General features: G+C 42.3%; 2 protein-coding genes across 8 annotated transcripts in view; one reads left to right on the forward strand and one right to left on the reverse strand.

The window, feature by feature from the left end:
- Nucleotides 1-12909, reverse strand: part of GART (phosphoribosylglycinamide formyltransferase, phosphoribosylglycinamide synthetase, phosphoribosylaminoimidazole synthetase) — a 37817-nt gene extending 24908 nt beyond the window's left edge. The window contains exons 1-7 of one of the 3 annotated variants that reach the window (XM_024239467.3): nucleotides 12803-12909; nucleotides 8575-8760; nucleotides 4632-4727; nucleotides 3993-4167; nucleotides 1789-1900; nucleotides 934-1002; nucleotides 193-318 (exon numbers count right to left, since the gene is read on the reverse strand). In XM_024239467.3, the coding sequence (XP_024095235.2) occupies nucleotides 193-318; nucleotides 934-1002; nucleotides 1789-1900; nucleotides 3993-4167; nucleotides 4632-4727; nucleotides 8575-8719 (723 nt within the window). In that variant the 5' untranslated portion in view covers nucleotides 8720-8760; nucleotides 12803-12909. Of the gene's footprint in view, nucleotides 1-192; nucleotides 319-933; nucleotides 1003-1788; nucleotides 1901-3992; nucleotides 4168-4631; nucleotides 4728-8574; nucleotides 8761-11422; nucleotides 11676-12041; nucleotides 12059-12802 lie in introns of those variants that run through there. The other 2 variants (XM_054542780.2, XM_024239466.3) reach the window with 2 other exon arrangements.
- Nucleotides 12279-25297, forward strand: part of SON (SON DNA and RNA binding protein) — a 33916-nt gene continuing 20897 nt past the window's right edge. For all 5 annotated transcript variants that reach the window (XM_054542777.2, XM_054542776.2, XM_063720817.1 and 2 more), the window contains exons 1-3: nucleotides 12279-12549; nucleotides 15608-15774; nucleotides 18846-24740. In XM_054542777.2, coding sequence (XP_054398752.2) covers nucleotides 12473-12549; nucleotides 15608-15774; nucleotides 18846-24740 — 6139 coding nt within the window. In that variant the 5' untranslated portion in view covers nucleotides 12279-12472. The remainder of the gene's footprint in view (nucleotides 12550-15607; nucleotides 15775-18845; nucleotides 24741-25297) is intronic.

A 25297-nucleotide genomic window follows, 5' to 3' on the forward strand; every position in this document is an offset into this window, starting at 1 on the left:
TTAGTTCTTCAAAAAAGGCTTTTAGGAAAAGTTAGTTTTAGAGACCAGAAAAGATACTCTTCATTTAATTGCTGATTAGTAACATAATTCATAGCAACAAACAAACAGAAAACAAAACAAAATAGAAAGTATCATCTAAGAGTTCTCTGAGAAAACCAACTACAAGACTTCAGCAGAGTCTTCGGGAAGTACCTGAGGGGCCGGACAATAGGCTCCCATTCCCCCTGTGTTAGGGCCACCATCTCCCTCCAGTAATCGCTTATGGTCCTGTGCTGGGGGCATGGGGGCCACAGTCTTGCCATCAGTGAAACACAGACACTATAAGGAAAACAAAATAGTCCATTTATGTTAACTGTCAAAAAGTAAAAAAAAAAAATTTCGTGAGGCAAACTATATGTCCCTTAATTCTTCTTTGAGGAAAAGTTTTTTTTTTTTTTTTTTTTTGCAGAGACATGAACCGAAACGTCAATAACATAAGTTACATACATCAAGAATCATAACGTACTCAACTTCTGAAGGATTTGTAATTTTTGAGGCAAGTTAGAAAAAACCAAGCTACTTTCAAAGTAAAAGATTTCAACCTTTCCCCCACTTTAAGCTTCCAGGCATTAAAACTTGGTTTAAGGTGACTTTATTTATTATGCAATAAACTGTATATGAAAGAAAAAGCATGAATGCTTGAATTAATCCAGAACCTCAATAGTGTGTGATGTAAGTCCAAGTGCCCCCACTCATACACTAGGCATGACTAACAGAGGATCAATTATTTTTTCATTTGCACCCCCAACAATAAAAGTATACAAATTCCTTTGTAACTGCTGGGTTTATGTTTTTAGATGAAGCAACCAGAGTATATCAATTCTTTTCTGGGGTACACAGGTCAGATGACAGCTTCTTATACACTACAAAAGCCAAAAAGATGAATATACACACCGACACCTCTTCTCCGTCAAGAAGTTCTTCAATGACAATTGTTTCTCCAGCTGCCCCAAAGGCTTTCTCCTGATGGTAAGATTTTTTTTTTTTTTTTTTTTTAAAAAGAGGTTTGGTTAGTTTTTGATACTTAGTTGACTTTTAGCATTATCCAGCATTTGTATTACGAACCAGTGAGTACTGTAATTTTTCTTTCCCTTTCAGAAAGACTCAAAGGGAACATATAAATGTTTCCTATTTTTAATGTGGCAATAGTGTAGCTAACACTGGTACAGACGGAATAAACACATCTCTAATATTCTCCTGAAGATTTAGTGATCCAGTTTCAAATAAGGTGTGGGAAAAACAGATGTTTTCGTTATCACCACTTAATCCTTACTTCCGATTATAATTATACATGTTTGGCTGTAATAACTATACTAAAGCATGCTTGTGAAAGTAGATTTCTACAAGGACAGAAAACCCACAACAACAAAGATCGATCACGAAAGACAAGGCATATTCATTCATTAATTTACTTCTCTTAGACCTGGGACACGTGGGACAAATACTTTTGTCCTCATGGATGGCGTGATAATTCATTTATATGTTCTAGAGTCTGAGGATTTTCTTTCAGTGGCAGACAACAAAGGATGTTACAATTTACTTCAAAATAATACAATCATGGTTTAATTTACAGTGTAAATCCATAATAACTATTTTATAGAGATGGATTATAATACATGGGATTATAAAAAATAACTTACCCATGTTTGAAAATAGATTTTCCTTATTGTGAGGAACATTTTTTAAACTTAAAAGGGTATTTATTCAGTATGAATAGAAAAATAAATTTTTTCAGAAGACTCAGCCTACCTGCATGATCTCTTGTACAGCTTTGCAGGCCTCTTCTTTGCTCTTTGCAACAATCACCCCTTTTCCAGCTGCAAGACCACTGGCCTTCACAACCAAAGCAGGGAAGTCTGCACTGTAAAGACAGAGTAATCTTCAACATTCAATAAACCACTACAACTCAAGATTTTAAAATGCTGTGGGATTTTGTAACAATATGCTATAACAATGACTGAAAAGCAGAAAGAAAAAAATTTCTTATCATTCCAACACATTTTGATGTACTTCCCACCAGGATTTTTTCCCCTACATATTCCTTTGTAGTTGCAATCATACAGTACCTATAATTTTGCCTTTTTCATTTATCATGAGATTACATAGGCAATATCTTTGAAAGAATAAGTAGATATGGTATAATCTCTAAGACACAAAGTAGCAAATAGTACTCACATTCAAGTAGAAAATGCAGCTGTATAACAACAGTAAGCATACACAGACCATTTCTGGGAGTACACATAGGAAATTATCAAGTGGGCCTGGGGGTCTGGAAGGAGACTTACCCAAAGTAAGTAACAAAACTGTTACTTGCTCAAGGCATCTGGCTGCTAGGAAATAATATTCAGTGTTTAAGAAACTCTGTAGGATATAAATGAAAAAAAAAATGAAACTGACACAACTGAAAGGAAAACATACCAGGAAGCAGAAGTGTCAACAAAAAGAGGGCAAATGCATGTGCCTACTAACACTCATTAATTGCTCAATGCTTTCCACATAATAGAGAACAAAGGATGTTTAATTTTGAAATTTAAAATTGCAATAGTGGACAGGCGCGGTGGCTCACGCCTGAAATCCCAGCACTTTGGGAGGCCGAGGCAGGCGGATCACGAGGTCAGGAGATCGAGACCATCCTGGCTAACACAGTGAAACCCCGTCTCTTCTAAAAATACAAAAAATTAGCCGGGCGTGGTGGCGGGCACCTGTAGTCCCAGCTACTCGGGAGGCTGAGGCAGGAGAATGGCGTGAACCCGGGAGGCGGAGCTTGCAGTGAGCTGAGACAGAGATAGCGCCACTGCAGTCCAGCCTGGGCGGAAGAGCGAGACTCAAAAAAAAAATAAAAATAAAAATAAATAAATAAATAAAATAAAATTGCCATAGTGGTGGCAGATAACCAAGTGATGATTACTCACTCTGGCTAATTATTTATGATAAAAAAAAAAATCAATGTTCTTTATGTTGTAAGATGCCACCGCATTTGTCAATCTGACCGTGAAGCCTAGTGTTATGGCTCATGCCTGTAATCCCAGCACTTTGGGAGGCAGAGAGAGGCAGATCTCTTGAGCTCAAGAGTTTGAAACCAGCCTGGGAAACATGGTAAAACTCCGTCTCTACAAAAAATACAAGAACTAGCTGGGAGTGGTGGTGTGTGCCTATTGTCCCAGCTACTTGGGAGGCTGAGGTGGGAGGATCACTTGAGTCCAGGAGGCAGAGGCTGCTGTGAGCCAAGATCATGCCACTGCACTCCAGCCAGGGTGACAGAGAGAGGCCCCGTCTCAGGTTGCGGGGTGGTGGTGGGCGGCAGGGAACCAAAAATCAAAAACATGGCTGTGAAAAGAGTGCACAACTGCAGAACCAAGTGTATTTTTCCCCTGAGGAACTACTCAGATTTTATTAAAAATGTCATCTTCCTGCAAGGCCACAAGATCATATAAACTCTATATGCACAGAATCCTGTTTTATTTTGGTTCTGGAAAAGGACAACCCACATAATTATTTATTGAGAAAGTTTTTTCCTTAATTATCTTACTACAATCTTGTGACAGCCTAAGGACCTAGCATTACATTTTCAACACAGAAGTGACCTGTATATTTATTTAATTTTTTTGAGACAGGGTCTCACTGTGTCACGCAGGCTGCAGTGCAGTGGCACAATCTTGGCTCAGTGCAGCCTCCGCCTCCTGGGTTCAAGTGATCCTCCCACCTTGGCCTTTAGAGGAGCTGGGACTACAGGTGCACACCATCATGCCTGGCTTTTTTTTTTGTATTTTTTGTAGAAACAGGGTTTTACCATGTTACCCAGGCTGGTCTCTACCTCCGGAGCTCAAGTGATTCACCTGCCTTGGCCTCCTAAAGTGCTAGGATTACAGGAGAGCTCCTGCGCCTGGCCACTGATCTGTGTATTTAAATATCACCATCAAACAACTGTCCTTCACAGGCAACCATTTACCTACCTCAAAATGAAGCTGCAGGCCTCTTCAGGTTTGGTGAAAGCCTTCCATTGTGCAGTTGGGATTCCATGTCTCTCCATAAACTCTTTGGCAAACCTTTTACTGGACTCTAACTGAGCCGCTTCTGCTGTTGGGCCAAAGCATCGCACTCCTGCAGACGTCAGGTTCCCAACAATCCCTATTGATGAAAACAGTAGCCTTAGGTGAACCAAGGTCTCCCCAGGGGCTTTTCAGCCTGAAGACGAATTAGTATCAGACTATATCTACATCTAGACAAGGCAGATGACTGGTGGCAGAGGATAACTAACTTTTTCATGTTGTCTACTGGATAGAGATAAAATGTTACTAACATGTTATTCAAATCTATCAAAAATTGTTATATTTGCATATATGGATTATTAAACACACACCAGAATACAGCAGAATGAAGACATATAAAATGTTTTCCATGGCTGCAAATTTGATCTCTAACTCATCATATGCTTGGGAAAAAAAATTTAGACTCCATAAATTTCAAGAGTGGAAGCTCTTTTTCCAAAATAATATTACAAATTCTCATCTATAAAATGAATTGGATTAGATGATCCCTAAGCTTCTGTTTGCACTGAATGTACTATAACAATAAACAGAAACAAACTTTACCAGCAGCCAGAGGTGCTTCTGGTCCAACAACTACAAATTCAATTTTCTCCTCTTTGCAGAATTGAGCAAGGGCAGTGTGGTCACTGATTGAGATGGCTGTAAACAGAAAAAAAAAAAAACACTGCATTTACAAAAACATTCCACTTAAGTAAACTAAGTGTCTCACTAAAAACTAAGTTCTATACTTTAGTATGCTTGTTATCTGTTGTTTTCTTATATTGGCAGAGATGACAGTTTCAACGTGTGAAATTCAAAGAGTGCATTAGGCTAACCAACAGAGCTCAGTTCTCCGTTATCATTGTAGACAGATGAAAACACCAATAAACTTCCCAAAGAGCCATAAAGTATCACTTCCATGATATTGTTCACGTCACTAATATTGATCGTATATTAAACAAAAAACATACCATAAGATACACTCAGAAATTGGTCTTTTAATGTCAATCATTCAATTGTACTGAAAATCCACTATGTGCTAGGTACTGTCCTCAGCACTGGTATTAAGATGTCAACATGGCCGGGAGCAGTGGCTCACGCCTGTAATCCCAGCACTTTGGGAGGCCGAGGTGGGTGGATCACCTGAGGTCAGGAGTTCGAGACCAGCCTGAACAATAAGATGAAACCCCGTCTCTACTAAAAATACAAAAAGTAGCTGGGCGTGGTGGCATCTGCCTGTAATTCCAACTACTCAGGAGGCCGAGACAGGAGAATCGCTTGAACCAGGGAGGCGGAGGTTGCAATGAGCCAAGATCGTGCCACTACCCAGGCACTCTAGCCTGGGTAGGTAACAAGAGCGAAACTCTGTCTCAAAAAAAAAAAAATTTATCAACACAAGCAGGGTCCCTATACTTAACATGTTTACAATCCGCTGTAGGAATGCTGGGTAATAAATATACAAACAAAAAAACAGCAAATATGAACAAATTAAGCAAATTTGATATGAAGTGAATTGAGAGGCTATTTTGGGTTGGGTCAGGAAGGATCTCTTTGGGGCAGAGCTGTTTAAGCTAAGAACTCAACGACGCTTTTAAGAGGAACCTGTCTTCTCCAACCTACAAGTCAGGTAAATTTTCTTCTGTGGAGTTCTAAGTAACTAGTGGTAGGATCAACCACATACTGAACATGGTTTGGCTCCATAGGTGCTCTCCTGCTTCACTGTGTCTGGACCACCATTCGTTAAGTCAGCTGAAGTCTGCAATCACTCTGCCATTGGTACAGAGTGCAAGAAGTCATATTTGTGATGTACAGTTGTCCCTCCTTATCCTTAGAGGACACATTCTAAGATCCCTAGTAGATGCCTGAAACCACAGTGCTGAACCCTATATATACTATGTTTTTTCCTATACATAAACATCTATGATAAAGTTTAATTTACAAATTAGGCACAGAGATTAACTATCACTAATACTAAAATAGAACAATTATAACTGTATGCCAGCATCAGCTTTGGGGCCATTATTAAGTAAAACAGGGTTACCTGAGCACATGCACTGAGATAATATGATAGTCAATCTGATAACCGACAGGGCTAGTAACAACATGGATATGCTGGACAAAAAGATTCACGTCTCAGGTTGGACGGCACAAAATTTCATCATGCTATGCTAGACTGGTGTGCAATGTAAAATTTATGAATTATTTCTGAAATTTTCCATTTAATATTTTGGACTACAGCTGACTGTGGGTAACTGAAACTGTGGAAAGTGAAATTGTGGATAGGCTGGTGACTACTGTATAGGGTCCAAGTCCAGAAAAGGTAGGGTTCTCAATCTGCAGCATCTGCCTGAATGTGATTAAGATGGAGTACCACGCACTTTGGGTTAGTGGTTCTGAACACAACTAGGCTGAGCAGGGTCAACTATATCAGTATAGCAGAGGGCAACAGGACGAAGAGGTCTCTTTAGTAGTCTTACAAGACTACTTGTAGTAGTCTCATGACGATCTTAAGAGACTTTGATGGGCTTGCCTGTATGACCTCAATCGCAGATAAACTGTCCCAGTTCTCTAATAAACAAATACCTCACCCCTAGAACTAAGATCCCAGAAAAGGAGGTATTTTCTAATTTGTCTTTTTCTTATTCTTTTTGGTCTTATATACATGCCACTATCTTCTCCCAGTTTGTGGCTTGTTGGGTCCATGTTCTTCTTTCCATAAATATTATGTACCACATAGGGAACTAAGCACTGTGCACACCATGCAAAACAAGACAGACAAGTTCCTTGCCCTCATGGAGCTTACATTCTACTAGAGATTATATTCTAGTGGGGGAAAAGAACATAGGAGACAGACAATAGTGAAGTAAAAATAAACACAGACATTGATGATTATAAACAAATGAAATGGGGATGGACACTTGCTTTTAGTAAGAAACTGTAGGAGAGATATAATTAAGGAGGCTAACATTTAAGTGGAGCTCTGAATAATGAGGAGACAGTCATGTTAAGGGGTGGGAACAAACATAAAGTCCAAAGCAGCAAGCTTCTGCTTGGGAAATTGGTAGGACAGCATGGATAGGGTATAGTGAAAAGAAAAAAAGGGATATAAAAGATCAGGTTGGAAAAGCAGGCAGAAGACACACTGCATAAAGGGCTTTGAAAGGCATGGTAAGGAGTTTTGAGTTTTATTCTAAGTATTATTAGAATACTGAGGAGTTTCTGAAGCCACTGACAAGCTTAATGTAGTATACGAACTGATCATTTTTTCATTTTTGCCAATTGAGAGATAAGGGTGGAGGTTGGGCACGGTGGCTCATGCCTGTAATCCCAGCACTTTGGGAGGGTGACGTGGGCAGATCACCTGAGGTCAGGAGTTCGAGACCAGCCTGACCAACATAGTGAAACCCGGTCTCTACTAAAAACACAAAAAATTAGCCGGGTGTGGCAGCATGCACCTGTAGTACCAGCTACTCGGGAGGCTGAGGCAGAAGAATCGCTTTAACTCAGGAGCCAGAGGTTGCAGTGAGCTGAGATCATGCTACTGCACTCCAGTATGGGTGACAGAGTGAGACTCTGTCAAAAAAAAAAAAAAAAGTCAGAGAGAGATAAGGGTTGAGATCTATTAGAGTAACAACTGTTAAAAACTTTGTTTTGTGAGACACGGTCTCATCTTACTCTGTTGCCCAAGTAGCTGGCACTACATATGTTCACCACCATGCCTGGCTAATTTTTGTAATTTTTTTTTTTGTAGAGATCGGGTCTCACTACATTGCCCCGGCTAGTCTCAAACTCCTGGGCTCAAGAGATCCTTCTGCCTTGGCTTCCCAAAGCGCTGGGATTATAAGTGTGAGCCACTGCATGTGGCTGAAAGTTGTATTTAATAGCAATACTAAACTTTCCATTTACAAAAATACACATCAAAATGCCTTTAATCTGTATTAGGCACTTACTACTTTTCCAATGGATGTGTTTTATCAGGTTTAAAACAGTTTAAGATAAGGAAATGCCATATTCTGAACAATAGGTTACCTTAAGTTTATAACATATGGCAAGCATTCAAATTACCAAATAAATCTTAAGGTCAAGGAAAGCACTCAACCCTGAATAGCAATCTATCTTTATTTTATTTTATTTTGAGACGGAGTCTCGCTCTGTCGCCCAGGCTGGAGTGCACTGGCATGATCTCAGCTTACTACAAGCTCCACCGCCTGGGTTCACGCCATTCTCCTGCCTCAGCCTCCCAAGTAGCTGGGACTACGGGCGCCTACCACCACGCCCGGCTAATTTTTTGTATTTTTAGTAAAGACGGGGTTTCACCATGTTAGCCAGGATGGTCTCGATCTCCTGACCTCATGATCCGCCCATCTTAGCCTCCCAAAGTGCTGGGATTACAGGCATGAGCCACTGTGCCCAGCCTATCTTTATTATCGTAAAGCACAGATATGGTTGACAGCATACCATTAATAACAAATAATAACCATTACTCCCCACTTTAAAACATGATTACCGGTATTTGAAATCTTTTCAGAGCAGGCAGTGCCTGCGTTTCCTGGGGCAACCAACACTTGTTTGACATGATGAGACAGTGCAAGTTTCCAGGCCAGTGTATGTTCCCTTCCTCCACTGCCAATTATAAGTACTCGGGCTGCCATTGCTCTGTTTGTAAAGCAGAAATTCCAAAGGAAAATGAAACCTGCAGAAAGAAAACCACAGTTTATATCTTAGGATGCACATTTTAGAAATCCAAGGACGGGCGCAGTGGCTCATGCCTGTACCCCCAGCACTTTGGGAGGCCGAGGCAGGTGATCACTTGAGGTCAGGAGTTTGAGACCAGTCTTGGACAACATGGCAAAACCTCATCTCTACTAAAATACAAAAATTAGCCCGGCATGGTGGCAGGTGCCTGTAATCCCAGGTACTCAGGAGGCCGAGGCAGGAGAATTGCTTGAACCTGGTACGAGGAGATCGCAGTGAGCCAGGATCACGCCACTACACTCTAGCCTGGGCAAGAGAGCAAGACTCCATCACAAAAAAAAAAAAAAAAAAAAAAAAAAGAAATCCAGATTTGTAAATATAATTTAAGTAATCATTTGTACTCATACAAATGACATTTTCATCCATGATTCATTTTTGAAAAACTGGGATTCATAATTTGAGAAATATGACTGTGGTCACAAGCGTAAGGGAGGTATTTCAAAAAGAAGGCAGGCTGGCCTAGAGAGCTAGGTTAAGGAGTCAAAGGATGACTCTCAGCTTCTTATGTGATAATCTCCCTTCTCTGGGCTTCACTTCAAAAAGATTTAATAATCATCATGCCTTAGTTATGAAATGAATCTTTAGACTCAAAATGTATTATAAAATATCAATTTTTAAACCTTGAAATCTTAAAACTGGGGTAAGCAAACTTTACACAAAAAGGGCCACATAGTTCTGTCAAAACTACTCGACTCGGCCACCTTAGCAGGAAAACAACCAAAGATAATACAAAAATGAATCAATGTGCCAATGTCCAGAAAAACTTAACTGACCGATAAACAGGCAGTGGGTCAGAGATCACTGCTGCCTATCAGTACTTTAAGTAGTAGGAAACCATCAAAAGTTTGTAACAAATAAACGTGACTCGCTTTCAAAAAAACTTTATGTACGCATACTATAATTTGAATTTCATAAAATTTTCACGTCACAAAAACCTCATTTATTTCCTGTTCTTTTTCTCATTCATATTTGGTGAGCTGTACAAAAGCAGGCAGCAGAAGGATATGGTATGTGGGCCACAGTTTGCTGACTCCTAATTCAAATAGCGCAATATGCTAGAATATTGGTAGAGAAGGCAAAAATCAAATTCCAACTCATTTCACTTTAGTTCTGGCACCTGAGACTTAGAAGGATGGATACAACAGCAGTGTAACCTAGGAGACTAACTGAAATGACATTTATAAATAAGTACAATCTAGCACTCAGCAGTAGTAAATGTTAACTTGTTACATTTACTTACCACAAGGCAAACTGTTAACAGGGAAAAGAAAATTGAAAACTTCTTTTGATGATGTTGGGATTACATATTTTAAGAAAAATGTAAGCTGACAATATACAAAACTAACATTTTTTTGAGCACTTAACCTTGGGCAGGGTACTATTTAAAATGCTTGTCATGAAAGAATCCTATGAGGGAGATACTATTACTATCACCAATTTGCAGATAAGACAAGGAGGCCCAAATAGGTAAATAACTTGCTGGAGGTCACACAGGTAAGAAAGGGTGGAGCCTAACGGAAGCAATTTTGCTTCAGATTCTCTCAACAAGTGAAACGATGATCATTAAAAATTTGAGAAAGCAAAAAAAAAAACCCTGTTAAATTACAGTCTCAGAAGGAAAAGCTACTTTAGTGTAATGGGAAAACACATTTTACTTGCCATGTGTATCTGAAATAAACAGATTTTTTATTTTATTTATTTATTTAGACAGTCTCTCTCTGTCGCCCAGGCTGGAGGGCAGTGGTGTGATCTCGGCTCACTGCAACCTCCGCCTCCCGGGTTCAAGCGATTCTCTTGCCTCACAGCCTCCCAAGTAGCTGGGATTACGGGCGTGCGCCGCCACGCCAGACGAATTTTTGTATTTTTAGTAGCGACGGGGTTTCACTACGTTGGCCAGGCTGGTCTCGAACTCCTGACCTCCAATGGTCAACCCACCTTGGCCTCCCAAAGTGCTGGGATTACATCACATCCGGCCAGAAATAAACAGATCTTTAAATCTAGAGCAAATGTTACATCTTTAGTTTGAATATAGCAGTAGTGTGGGAAAATTCTGTTTACTCTAGTGGATCACTGAAAATAGCATTACTACCCAGTGGTGAGGACGCCTGGGCTCCTGAGTCTCACACAGCGCCCTGGCCTGGGTAGAGACGCTGCCCCATACTAGCAGGAAGACCTTGGGGGACTTCACTAACCTTGGGCCTCATTCATCAGAATGGGTAACATAAGCAGAATAAGACAGGCAAATAAAGCCGTATCAGAGAATATGGAGAATAAAGTAGAAACCAACTATAAAATTAACCAAGTAATCTGCTAGAGAAAACGGGTGCATAAAGAGAAAGTACACCAATTTAGGGTTATGTCCTAAAAATGTATAAAGACACAAAAAGGCCTTGACATCTTAGAAAACAGGAAAAGTAAAAGAGCAAACAAACCAGCCAACAGCAACTGAAAAGCACATGGCCAACCCCCACCCACCGCATGTACAAACAACAGGAAAATTTCTACAAATCAGTTTCTATGGTTTCACTCAGTTCCCGATCTTAAATCCCCAAACCAAACCCTAAGCGCGCTCCGTGTAAAAGCGGAGGGGGTTTACGCACCGACACCGGGCGACCACCTGGTTCCCGCTTGCCTGCTCGCCGGAAGTCGGCCCACCGGGACCGGCGCGGGACCGGCGCGGGACCAGCGCGAGACCAGCGCGGCACCGCCCCTCACCGCCCCGCCCCGCCCCACGACGGCTTCCCTGCCCCATTGGTCCGTGCGGCTCTGGGTCTCCGCGGCGAGAATCTAGTCTGATTCCCTCCCGCCCTGGGCGCGGCCTGACTGCTCCCCAGCCGACACCCAAGCCCTAGCACGTTTATAATGTGACAGTGGTACGGGGTGCCACGCAGTGTTTCCAGTAGCGCCGAGGGGGAGCGCCAAAATGCTAAACCCATTCTTAGCTAATTGTGCGCCGCTCACGAGTCAGAGCTGACCAGCTACCGCGGAAAAATCTCGTGACACGCCTGACTCTTGATGAGACTAAAATGCACCAGGCGTTGAATGCCGGTCGCTTAGCACATCCGGCCTATTGCTAAAAAAAAAATGAGGCTGGTTATAGAACGCACTGGGGGAGACACAGGGCAACAGCGAGTTCTTCCTCTCTCATCCCAGTGGGGGCGGGGGCTGAAAAATTCTCTCCCGGATGCATATCCCTGTCGAAACTGAACTTGGCGCCACCTGAGAGCGCCTGAAAGCCCTGTGTTAAACACCGAGTTGCCCTTCTTGCTCTTCTTCCTCTTGGCCTTTAATCTCAGGCACTTAGCAAGCCTCTTAAGGCTCCCAAACACTGCTGAGGACTGACAACTTAAGCGGACACGGTCGCCTCGAGAGACAGCTCCTGTAATGGCGCCTGCGTCAGACACTAACATGGCGGACATAGTCGTGCGCGGTGCAAACGTCAGCACCTCTACCCCAGCCGCTCAGAAACAGCCGAGGAGAGCAGGGCCATGCTCACTGATTGGTCCCTCGTTGGAGCGGGCCGGACCGGGCGTTCCCTTTGGAGCCAATCAGGAAGGCAAGAGACCGAATTGGCCGCCGCGCCTCCTCCCGAGGCATGCTGGGAGCCTGGAGGACTAGCGAGGAGGAGTTGAGAGAACGGAGCAGACGCCATGGCGACCAACATCGAGCAGATTTTTAGGTCTTTCGTGGTCAGTAAATTCCGGGAAATTCAACAGGAGCTTTCCAGGTAAACGCCTCCCAGATTCTTCTGCCCCCAACGGACCGTTAGGGCCTCACCTAGCCTTCTTTGGCACCTTTCTTCGGAGACGCAGTCGTTCGTCGGCTCAGGCCCCGCTAGGGCCCCGCCTGGGCCTGGGATCCATTTTCCGGGCCCCCCCCAACCGCCCCCCCAGCCGCTCCCTTCCTTTTCCCTCGAGGAACTTCGCCTTTTCCGAGGTAACCCAAGACTCCTTGTTTCAGAACCGAGTTAAGATGCTCACCCTTCTCCCCTGTTTGGGTCCCCCCTGCCGTTTAGCTACTCGTAGGCCCGGTTGTCCACCAGGGACGGGCCTAGTTCCTTCCTCAGCTCCTCCTCCGCCGCCGCGTATCCCCTCCCCCTCTCCGCCTCCGCGGATTTTGCCGGCCGGTGCCCCTGACCGGAAAGGGTCTCTAACGGCCGTTTCTTGGGTAATCTTAAATCCTCTTTATTATTGCGAGCTTCAGACCGCTTGGGGGGTCTGGATCTATTAATAAGATTATTCGGGGCCTAGTGTCCTGTAGTATCTATCAGCCGTTCTAATAGTTAAATGTTTCAATTAAAACGAATTCAAACTGATGCACTTGCTAGTTTGTTAAAATACTCGAGATGAAGATGGAAGGGGACTTTGAAATGGTTGCGATTAATTACAGCAAGTGAAAGTGGACTTTGTGTGTAGGTCTATTATTTTCTTGCTACCCCTGCCCCAGTTGACACGCTATTTTTGTCATTGCTGGTAGACTTTACATGATTTGCGCTTGGCTTCACAAAATTTGAAGGCGAAGAGATTGTTAAAGAAATGGTTGTTGAGTCAGGAAAATAGTGTATCATGTTCAGCGGTTGTCTCTCGGTATTTGCTTTTGTGTAAGATACTCATTTCTTTAAAGTACAGAAGTAGGAAAGAGATCTTGAAACGTAAGTGTTCTGAGTTCAAGTGTTTTTAATTGTATTTTAAAAGTGGAGAGCAAGAGCAGTACGTGAATTTGAAAATGGGCCGAAAACCAGTTGTAAGTGCCCAAAGTAATACAGGATTATTAGGGCAATGATGTATTATTGCTAGAATTATCACTTTTGCAGAATGTGTTGTTTTTTAAGTGGAAATAGATCCACTCATATTGCTTTTTAAATTTCTGTGACATTGCTAGTAGTGTTTTGGATGAGAAGAGACCCGAGCTAAGAGAATATAATTTTCCTAACAAATCTCTGGATGCAATAAATAGTTGTTTGCTTAGTTTAACGAGGTGTGTTTTTGTAGCTTTTAAAAGCTAGTCTTTCCTTTAGAAAATGAGTGTTTTATTACAATTTAGAAGACATGAAAAAGGAGAAAAAAAACTCACGTTATTTATATTCTCATGTCATTTCATTTTCCCCCCATGTATTGTGTGATATGTGATCATCTTGTTTTGTATTGATCGTTTTTCCAGCTAATACGTTGTGAACAAGTTTATCTCTCTCAGTCTCAGTCTTTTGGACTTCTTCATGGCTGCATAGAATCCCATTGTAGGAATATACCGTTGCATATTTAGGTGGTTTGAAATTTTCATTGCTTTTCAGTAAGTGCGGTTAACAATTGGTAGCTTTAAGATGAAATCATTACTTCCTTGTAGATTAACTTTTAAAACCATAATTACTTTTCTGATTTTCAAATTTGTCATAATTATGTATAAATGCTTAGGAAAATGGTAAAATAAAGTGTTACAGGAAGAATATCTAAAAATAATATTAGACGAAGCAGTTTATTGCTAGAGGAATATGCAGCTTCTCTTCAACACATAATGCGTTATCAGTCTGCAAACAAGTTTTTGATTATTTGCCATTTCAGTGAGCTGTTTTTTTTTTCTCATCTGCTTTTATGTAAATTAGAGTAATGAGGCTGACATTTAGATAGTTAAAACAAGTTATCGAACTTCTGTTACAGATGGTGTGTAAGAATATGGCCTTTGGTTTGAGTACCAGCTTCACCTCTTAGTAGCTGTGTGACCTTCAGCTAAGTTTCTTCATTTATAAAAGAATAATAGTGGTGATCTCAGAGTTTTGTTAGGATTAAATGAGTTAATGTAGAACAGTATGACACTAGTAGTCAATAAATGTTAATTATTATAATTATAATTATATAATTCATTGTATTAGAAAACCAGATGTTCCTTAATAATATTTAGGCCACTACTGAATTTTTTTTGGTTTTTGACCATTCAGACTTTTATCAGGTAGTGGAGCATAATTGATATGTTTTCATTTAGCTAAAATTGAAGTTAAAATCAAACTGTTGCTGAAATTATTTGATTTTTCAAAATTTTGCAAATTCACACGAAAATAGTAAAAATTACTGGGCGAATGATATGTTCTTACCTATTTAAAAATTTCTCTGGCCCTGTGAATGGAACATGTGTTAAGCCATCTATCCTTTTACTGTTGGTGTAAATGCTACTTGTTTTATGTGAGTTTTATAAACCAGAGTTCTTGATAATTGTGTAAAAATTACATAAATTATTTTCCTTTTTAAGTTCAGTGGCATTTCAGTAACAATGTAAGCCTGGACAGAGGTTATAGGTTACCCTTTTTATTCAGTGTGCCTGTGGCTAACTTTTGTGTTCCTTGATACTATTGATGGTGATTGTGATTTATGCACAGATGTGGCTTTAATGTAGCCATGGTTTCTACCATAATGTTAGGCCACATGTTTTTCTTTCGATTTGTGACTGGGCTCTTATTAATTTTTCTCCCCTGAGAGAAATATGTGGGTAACCCAAAAGCCTAAAGTTAGATTTCTGAAATTATTTTGTTTAACAAAGAGTGTACTTAGAAACCTGTTTTAAATATTTTTTCTTAATTTTCATAGTTCTGAAAACTTTAATTGTATAAAAATGAAATGTCCAAAATATAAGTAGATCATGTTAAGGAAGCATTATTAGTGGTGAATATCTAAAATAGGAAAAAGGTAAAACGTCTGACATTCAGTTCAACATACGATTATTGTAATTAATTGGATTTTTTTTTTATTAATGGTATGACAAAATATTAATGAATTTCGATAACTTTTCATGTCAAGTGGAAGGAATGAAGGCCAGCTGAATGGTGAAACAAACACACCCATTGAAGGAAACCAGGCGGGTGATGCAGCTGCCTCTGCCAGGAGTCTACCAAATGAAGAAATAGTGCAGAAGATAGAAGAAGTACTTTCTGGGGTCTTAGATACAGAACTACGATATAAGCCAGGTAAGTTGGAGATAATTAACTGTCTCAAAAATTTTCTTTTAAGATTTTTTTGAAATTTGAAGGTTAATATTAGTTTTTGACCTCAGTATTTAAGATATTTATTAAATTAAAAACTTCAGGCTGGGTGCGATGGCTCACGCCTGTAATCCCAGCACTTTGGGAGGCTGAGGTGGGTGGATCACCTGAGGTCAGGAGTTCCAGACCAACCTGGTCAACATGGAGAAACCTCATCTCCACTAAAAATACAAAAATTAGCCGGGTGTGGTGGTGGGTGCCTGTAATCCCAGCTACTTGGGAAGCTGAGGCAGGAGAATTGCATGAACCCAGGAGGTGAAGGTTGCAGTGCGCTGAGATTGCACCATTGCACTCCAGCCTGGGCGACAAGAATGAAACTCCATCTCAAAAAAAATAAATAAATAAAAATTTCAGTAAATTTAAGCTTTTGTTTAATTGATTTAACGAAGATTTTCTTGTTTAAATTCTCCATACTTCCACTGAAAAACAAACATTGATGTACTTGTTTACTCTGCTGGTAGAATATAATTTTTATTTTTGACTTAGTTTCAGTTTATTTGATTCAGTTTGTTTTCTTTTTTTTTGAGACAGTTTCACTCTTTTTGCCCGGGCTGGAGTGCAATGGTGCGATCTCAGCTCACCGCAACCTCCGCCTCCTGGGTTCAAGTGATTCTCCTGCCTCAGCCTCCCAAGTAGCTGGGATTACAGGCATGTGCCGCCATGCCCGGCTAATTTTTTTTTGTATTTTTAGTAGAGACGAGGTTTCACCGTGTTGGCCAGCGTGGTCTTGATCTCTTGACCTCGTGATCCGCCCGCCTCGGCCTCCCAAAGTGCTGGGATTACAGGCGTGAGCCACCGCGCCCGGCTTGATTTAGTTTCTCAGTATCAGGAATTTGAGTATGGATTTTTATTAAACAGTTGTGTAAAAACATCCATCCCACTTAAATTGCAGTGGATGGAGAGGAATCATTGCTTGAATATTTAGCGTTTTTGGAATTGATTAATTGATGTTTAGAAATGAAGGATTTAGCCACAAAAATAACAGTCATTACCTTGACTTAGTTCTGGAATCAAGTTTGTAATATGGTTGGTTTGTCCTCTTTTTTGGGGGGAACTTTGTGCTTAGATTCATGACTCTCACAGACTTTATGCTTAGATTCATGGCTCTAACAACCTTGATTGAAGTATAACTTATCTAACATTTTGTATTATGAAACAATTAATAGAAAATGGTAAGTTTTGCTTTGGCGTATGTCAAGTGTTGATTTATTTTTTTCTGTAGTCTTTTTTTTTGGAGACAGAGTCTCGCTCTGACGCCCAGACTGGAGTGCAGTGGCGTGATCTCGGCTGACTGCAAGCTCCGCCTCCTGGGTTCACGCCATTCTCCTGCCTCAGCCTCCAGAGTAGCTGGGACTACAGGCGCACGCCACCACGCCCGGCTAATTTTTTGTATTTTTTTTTTTTTTTAGTAGAGACGGGGTTTCACCGTGTTAGCCAGGATGGTCTCGGATCTCCTGACCTCGTGATCCACACGTCTTGGCCTCCCAAAGTGCTGGGATTACAGGCGTGAGCTACAGTGCCCGGCCTTTTTTCTGTAGTCTTAATGGCTCAGATTTCTGATGAGCTTTTTTTGGGATCCCTAAGATTTATCTAATTTGATATTGGCATTAGAGTAAATAACTCCCATCTGGTTGTTAAAGTTGAATACTCCCATCTCTTTAGGGTATGTAAATTCAAACCTTCTTAAGTTGTAAATTAAGGACTAAGAATTTCCTCTCTAAAATCAGTATTCTTTTCTAAAATAGAAACCTTTAAAAAGTTATTTATTAGTGGTTTTAGAATAGTATTGGGGGAAAATGTTCCCTCTTTAGGATATGTAAATTCAAACCTTCTTAAGTTATAAATTAAGGCTAAGAATTTCCTCTCTAAAATCAGTATTCTTTTCTAAAATAGAAACATGTAAAAAGTTATTTATTAGTGGTTTCAGAATAGTATTGGGGGAAAATGTTATTTTTATTAGAATGTAACATAGGCATGATAAGGTAAAATTTGAGTTCTCTATGAATATTTTGTATTTGTTGTTAAGATATTTTTATACTCTGTAGAAGCAATCACTGACCTTTGTTGAAAGCTTATTCTGTGCCAGGCATTGTTTGATGTACTTTGCATGTTTTAACTCACTTTATCCTTTAACTCTAGAAGACACAAGTGTGTCAGTAATTTGGCCAAGACCATTAACCTAGTAAGTGATGAATTGATTGAGGATTCAAAAGTGGCAGTCTGTTCCAGAGCCAGTGCCATGTTGCTTCCTGTATAAACAAGGGTTAATAATCGCAAAAATTATATTATGTGGGTATTTTTAATAGAAACTGTAACAACTAATAACATGAAATATATTCAGTGACAAAAGTAGTTTAAAAGTAATTTTGCTATGATTTGAGAGCTGGAGGAAATAATTATTTTAATAGAATTTAGTGAAACATATCTTAATGTAATTCGAAGTAAGTTTTGGTGTTATACTAATAATTTATTTTTAACCCAGGCATTAGTTGTGGAAAGAATTATCAGAAAAGTAGTAGTCTCCAGGTTAACTGTTTTATGAAAAGTAGTTTATTTGGTAACTTTTAATTTAACGTGAGGTGTTATACTGTGGGGGTTTTTTTTTTTTTTTTTGAGACACAGTCTTGCTCTGTTGCCCAGGCTGGAGTACAGTGGTGCAATTTCAGCTCACTGCAATCTCCACCTACTGGGTTCAAGTGATTCTCCCGCCTCAGCCTCCCAAATAGCTGGGACTACAGGTGCGCATCACCATGCCCGGCTAATTTTTATATTTTTAGTAGAGACGGGGTTTCACCATGCTGGCCAGGCTGGTTTTGAACTCCTGACCTCGTGATCCATCTGCCTTAGCCTCTCAGAGTGCGAAGATTACAGACGTGAGCCACTGTACTTGGCCTGTACTATGGTGTTTTAACATGGAATGTAAATATGGGTTTATATGATTTAATCTAACTCTACTTTGGGGAATGTCTGACAAAATTAATTTCTATTACTTTCAGACTTGAAAGAGGCCTCCAGAAAAAGTAGATGCGTATCTGTACAAACAGATCCTACTGATGAAATTCCCACTAAAAAGTCGAAGAAGCATAAAAAGCACAAAAACAAAAAGAAGAAAAAGAAGAAAGAAAAGGAAAAAAAATATAAAAGACAGCCAGAAGAATCTGAGTCAAAGACGAAATCTCATGATGATGGGAACATAGATTTAGAATCTGATTCCTTTTTAAAGTTTGATTCTGAACCTTCAGCTATGGCGCTGGAGCTTCCTACAAGAGCATTTGGCCTATCTGAGACCAATGAATCTCCTGCAGTTGTGCTAGAACCTCCTGTAGTATCAATGGAGGTATCAGAGCCACACATCTTAGAAACTCTGAAGCCAGCTACAAAAACTGCAGAACTGTCAGTTGCATCTACATCAGTAATCTCAGAGCAGTCAGAGCAGTCTGTGGCAGTAATGCCAGAACCATCCATGACAAAGATTCTGGATTCCTTTGCAACAGCACCAGTGCCTATTACAACAGTGGTGTTGAAGTCATCTGAGCCAGTTGTAACAATGTCAGTGGAGTATCAGATGAAGTCTCTGCTGAAATCTGTGGAGAGCACATCTCCAGAGCCATCAAAGATCATGTTGGTAGAGCCCCCAGTAGCAAAAGTGTTAGAGCCTTCAGAAACCCTTGTGGTATCATCAGAGACACCTACTGAGGTGTACCCTGAGCCAAGCACATCAACAACAATGGATTTTCCAGAGTCATCTCCAATTGAAGCGCTAAGATTGCCAGAGCAGCCTGTAGACGTACCATCGGAGATTGCAGATTCATCCATGACAAGACCGCAGGAGTTGCCGGAGCTGCCTAAGACCACAGCGTTGGAGCTGCAGGAGTCGTCGGTGGCCTCAGCGATGGAGTTGCCGGGGCCACCTGCGACCTCCATGCCGGAGTTGCAGGGGCCCCCTGTGACTCCAGTGCTGGAGTTACCTGGGCCCTCTGCTACCCCGGTGCCGGAGTTGCCAGGGCCCCTTTCTACCCCAGTGCCTGAGTTGCTAGGGCCCCCTGCGACAGCAGTGCCTGAGTTGCCGGGGCCCTCTGTGACACCAGTGCCACAGTTGTCGCAGGAATTGCCAGGGCTTCCAGCACCATCCATGGGGTTGGAGCCACCACAGGAGGTACCAGAGCCACCTGTGATGGCACAGGAGTTGCCAGGGCTGCCTTTGGTGACAGCAGCAGTAGAGTTGCCAGAGCAGCCTGCGGTAACAGTAGCAATGGAGTTGACCGAACAACCTGTGACGACGACAGAGTTGGAGCAGCCTGTGGGGATGACAACGGTGGAACATCCTGGGCATCCTGAGGTGACAACGGCAACAGGGTTGCTGGGGCAGCCTGAGGCAACGATGGTGCTGGAGTTGCCAGGACAGCCAGTGGCAACGACAGCGCTGGAGTTGCCGGGGCAGCCTTCGGTGACTGGGGTGCCAGAGTTGCCAGGGCTGCCTTCGGCAACTAGGGCACTGGAGTTGTCGGGGCAGCCTGTGGCAACTGGGGCACTAGAGTTGCCTGGGCCGCTCATGGCAGCTGGGGCACTGGAGTTCTCGGGGCAGTCTGGGGCAGCTGGAGCACTGGAGCTTTTGGGGCAGCCTCTGGCAACAGGGGTGCTGGAGTTGCCAGGGCAGCCTGGGGCGCCAGAGTTGCCTGGGCAGCCTGTGGCAACTGTGGCGCTGGAGATCTCTGTTCAGTCTGTGGTGACAACATCGGAGCTGTCAACGATGACCGTGTCGCAGTCCCTGGAGGTGCCCTCGACGACAGCGCTGGAATCCTATAATACGGTAGCACAGGAGCTGCCTACTACATTAGTGGGGGAGACTTCTGTAACAGTAGGAGTGGATCCCTTGATGGCCCCAGAATCCCATATATTAGCTTCTAACACCATGGAGACCCATATATTAGCATCCAACACCATGGACTCCCAAATGCTAGCGTCCAACACCATGGACTCCCAGATGCTAGCATCCAACACCATGGACTCCCAGATGTTAGCGTCTAGCACCATGGACTCCCAGATGTTAGCAACTAGTACCATGGACTCCCAGATGTTAGCAACTAGCTCCATGGACTCCCAGATGTTAGCAACTAGCACTATGGACTCCCAGATGTTAGCAACCAGTTCCATGGACTCCCAGATGTTAGCAACCAGCTCCATGGACTCCCAGATGTTAGCAACCAGCTCCATGGACTCCCAGATGTTAGCAACCAGCTCCATGGACTCCCAGATGTTAGCAACCAGCACCATGGATTCTCAGATGTTAGCAACCAGCACCATGGACTCCCAGATGTTAGCAACTAGCTCAATGGATTCCCAGATGTTAGCATCTGGCACTATGGACTCTCAAATGTTAGCTTCTGGCACCATGGATGCTCAGATGTTAGCGTCTGGTACCATGGATGCCCAGATGTTAGCGTCTAGTACCCAAGATTCTGCTATGTTGGGTTCAAAATCTCCTGATCCCTATAGGTTAGCTCAGGATCCTTACAGGTTAGCTCAGGATCCCTATAGGTTGGGCCATGACCCCTATAGATTAGGTCATGATGCTTACAGGTTAGGACAAGACCCTTATAGATTAGGCCATGATCCCTACAGACTAACTCCTGATCCCTATAGGATGTCACCTAGACCCTATAGGATAGCACCCAGGTCCTATAGAATAGCACCCAGGCCATATAGGTTAGCACCTAGACCCCTGATGTTAGCATCTAGACGTTCTATGATGATGTCCTATGCTGCAGAACGTTCCATGATGTCATCTTACGAACGCTCTATGATGTCTTATGAGCGGTCTATGATGTCCCCTATGGCTGAACGCTCTATGATGTCAGCCTACGAGCGCTCTATGATGTCAGCCTACGAGCGCTCTATGATGTCCCCTATGGCTGAGCGCTCTATGATGTCAGCTTATGAACGCTCTATGATGTCAGCTTATGAACGCTCCATGATGTCCCCAATGGCTGATCGATCTATGATGTCCATGGGTGCCGACCGGTCTATGATGTCATCATACTCTGCTGCTGACCGGTCTATGATGTCATCGTACTCTGCAGCTGACCGATCTATGATGTCATCTTATACTGCTGATCGTTCAATGATGTCTATGGCTGCTGATTCTTACACCGATTCTTACACTGACACATATACAGAGGCATATATGGTGCCACCTTTGCCTCCTGAAGAGCCCCCAACAATGCCACCATTGCCACCTGAGGAGCCACCAATGACACCACCATTGCCTCCTGAGGAACCACCAGAGGGTCCAGCATTGCCCACTGAGCAGTCAGCATTAACAGCTGAAAATACTTGGCCTACAGAGGTGCCATCATTACCATCTGAAGAGTCTGTATCGCAGCCTGAGCCTCCTGTGAGTCAAAGTGAGATTTCACAGCCTTCAGCAGTGCCTACTGATTATTCAGTGTCAGCATCAGATCCCTCAGTTTTAGTATCAGAGGCTGCTGTGACTGTTCCAGAACCACCGCCAGAGCCAGAATCTTCAATTACGTCAACACCTGTAGAGTCTGCAGTAGTAGCAGAAGAACATGAAGTTGTTCCAGAGAGACCAGTGACTTGTATGGTATCTGAAACTCCCGTGATGCCAGTTGAACCAACTGTGTTAGCATCAGAGCCTCCTGTTATGTCAGAGGCAGCAGAAACATTTGATTCCATGAGAGCCTCAGGACATGTTGCCTCAGAGGTATCTACATCCTTGTTGGTTCCAGCAGTAACTACTCCAGTGCTGGCGGAGAGCATTCTGGAGCCGCCAGCCATGGCTGCCCCAGAGTCTTCGGCTATGGCTGTCCTGGAGTCTTCGGCTGTGACCGTCCTGGAGTCTTCGACTGTGACCGTCCTGGAGTCTTCGACTGTAACTGTCCTGGAGCCTTCAGTTGTGACTGTCCCGGAGCCTCCTGTTGTGGCTGAGCCAGACTATGTTACCATTCCTGTGCCAGTTGTTTCTGCACTGGAGCCTTCTGTGCCTGTCCTGGAACCAGCGATGTCAGTCCTTCAACCTTCTATGATTGTTTCAGAACCATCTGTTTCTGTCCAGGAATCTACTGTGACAGTTTCAGAGCCTGCTGTCACAGTCTCAGAGCAGACTCAAGTAATACCAACTGAGGTGGCTATAGAGTCCACACCAATGATACTGGAATCTAGTATCATGTCATCACATGTTATGAAAGGAATTAATCTATCCTCTGGTGATCAAAATCTTGCTCCAGAGATTGGCATGCAGGAGATTGCATTGCATTCAGGTGAAGAGCCACATGCTGAGGGACACCTGAAAAGTGACTCTTACGAAAGTGAACATGGTATAAATATAGACCTTAATATAAATAATCATTTAATTGCTAAAGAGATGGAACATAATACAGTGTGTGCTGCTGGTACTAGTCCTGTTGGGGAAATTGGTGAAGAGAAAATTTTGCCCACCAGTGAGACTAAACAGTGCACAGTATTGGATACCTACGCTGGTGTTAGTGAAGCTGATGCAGGAGAAACTGTATCTTCTACTGGTCCTCTTGCTCTGGAACCTGATGCAACAGGAACTAGTAAGGGTATAGAATTTATCACAGCATCTACTCTCAGTTCAGTTAATAAATATGATGTTGATGTATCTTTAACTACTCAAGATACTGAGCATGACATGGTAATTTCCACCAGTCCTAGTGGTGGTAGTGAAGCTGACATTGAAGGGCCTTTGCCTGCTAAAGATATCCATCTTGATTTACCGTCTAATAATAACCTTGTTAGTAAGGATACAGAAGAACCATTACCTGTAAAAGAGAGTGACCAAACATTAGCAGCTCTGCTCAGCCCTAAAGAAAGTAGTGGAGGAGAAAAAGAAGTACCTCCCCCTCCTAAAGAGACACTGTCTGATTCAGGATTTTCTGCCAATATTGAGGATATTAATGAAGCAGATTTAGTGAGACCGTTACTTCCTAAGGACATGGAACGTCTTACAAGCCTTAGAGCTGGCATTGAAGGACCTTTACTTGCAAGTGATGTTGGACGTGACAAATCTGCTGCCAGCCCGGTTGTAAGCAGTATGCCAGAAAGAGCTTCAGAGTCGTCTTCAGAGGAAAAAGACGATTATGAAATTTTTGTAAAAGTTAAGGACACTCATGAAAAAAGCAAGAAAAATAAGAACCGTGATAAGGGGGAGAAAGAGAAGAAAAGAGACTCTTCATTAAGATCTCGAAGTAAGCGTTCCAAATCTTCTGAACACAAATCACGCAAGCGTACCAGTGAATCTCGTTCTAGGGCAAGGAAGAGATCATCTAAGTCCAAGTCTCATCGCTCTCAGACACGTTCACGGTCACGTTCAAGACGCAGGAGGAGGAGCAGCAGATCAAGATCAAAGTCTAGAGGAAGACGATCTGTATCAAAAGAGAAGCGCAAAAGATCTCCAAAGCACAGATCCAAGTCTAGGGAAAGAAAAAGAAAAAGATCAAGCTCCAGGGATAACCGAAAGACAGTTAGAGCTCGAAGTCGAACCCCAAGTCGTCGGAGTCGGAGTCATACTCCAAGTCGTCGACGAAGGTCTAGATCTGTGGGTAGAAGAAGGAGCTTTAGCATTTCCCCAAGCCGCCGGAGCCGCACCCCCAGCCGCCGCAGCCGCACCCCCAGCCGCCGCAGCCGCACCCCCAGCCGCCGGAGCCGCACCCCTAGCCGTCGGAGCCGCACCCCAAGCCGCCGGAGAAGATCAAGGTCTGTGGTAAGAAGACGAAGCTTCAGTATCTCACCAGTCAGATTAAGGCGATCAAGAACACCCTTAAGAAGAAGGTTTAGCCGATCTCCCATCCGTCGTAAAAGATCCAGGTCTTCTGAACGAGGCAGATCCCCCAAACGTCTGACAGATTTGGGTGAGTCATTTTAAAATTTAATGGGATGGTAGTAGAAAATGTTTTAAACCTTAATTTTTTCTGATCTTAAGTGAAATATTTAGTTACTGGTTTAGGATAAATATTTCTGTCTTTAAGTTTTTATTATTACATGGTACTATATTTAGGAAATACTGGGGATCAGTGTATTATAATTAGAGTTAAAAAGTCCTGTTTCGGAGTATAATAGAACCAAGGTGTTTCCATACTTGAGTGTTTTATTTTGTTTCAGTTATCTTGCCATAGCTAAAAATGGAAAGCAGAAGCAGATGTAGAACTCTAGCTAAATTAAAAACAAGCTAAGTATATGCTCAGATTGTTATTGTATGTGTTCTAACATACATCCTTGCAACTAAGCCTAAAATTACAATGTTCCTTTTTAAAAAAGTTAACGTATCTTAAAATGGCATGATAGGACTGTTAAATGTCGGTGAAGGAATTCTAATTGATATAGTTGGTAATGGAAGTGAGTAGGGAATTTTGCATGTGGAGGTTATTTAATTGGGTAGGTGATACTAGCTAAATAAAGTTAAATATTT

Source organism: Pongo abelii, chromosome 22 (assembly GCF_028885655.2).
Source record: "Pongo abelii isolate AG06213 chromosome 22, NHGRI_mPonAbe1-v2.0_pri, whole genome shotgun sequence".
In the NCBI taxonomy this organism is placed as follows: Eukaryota; Metazoa; Chordata; class Mammalia; order Primates; family Hominidae; genus Pongo; species Pongo abelii.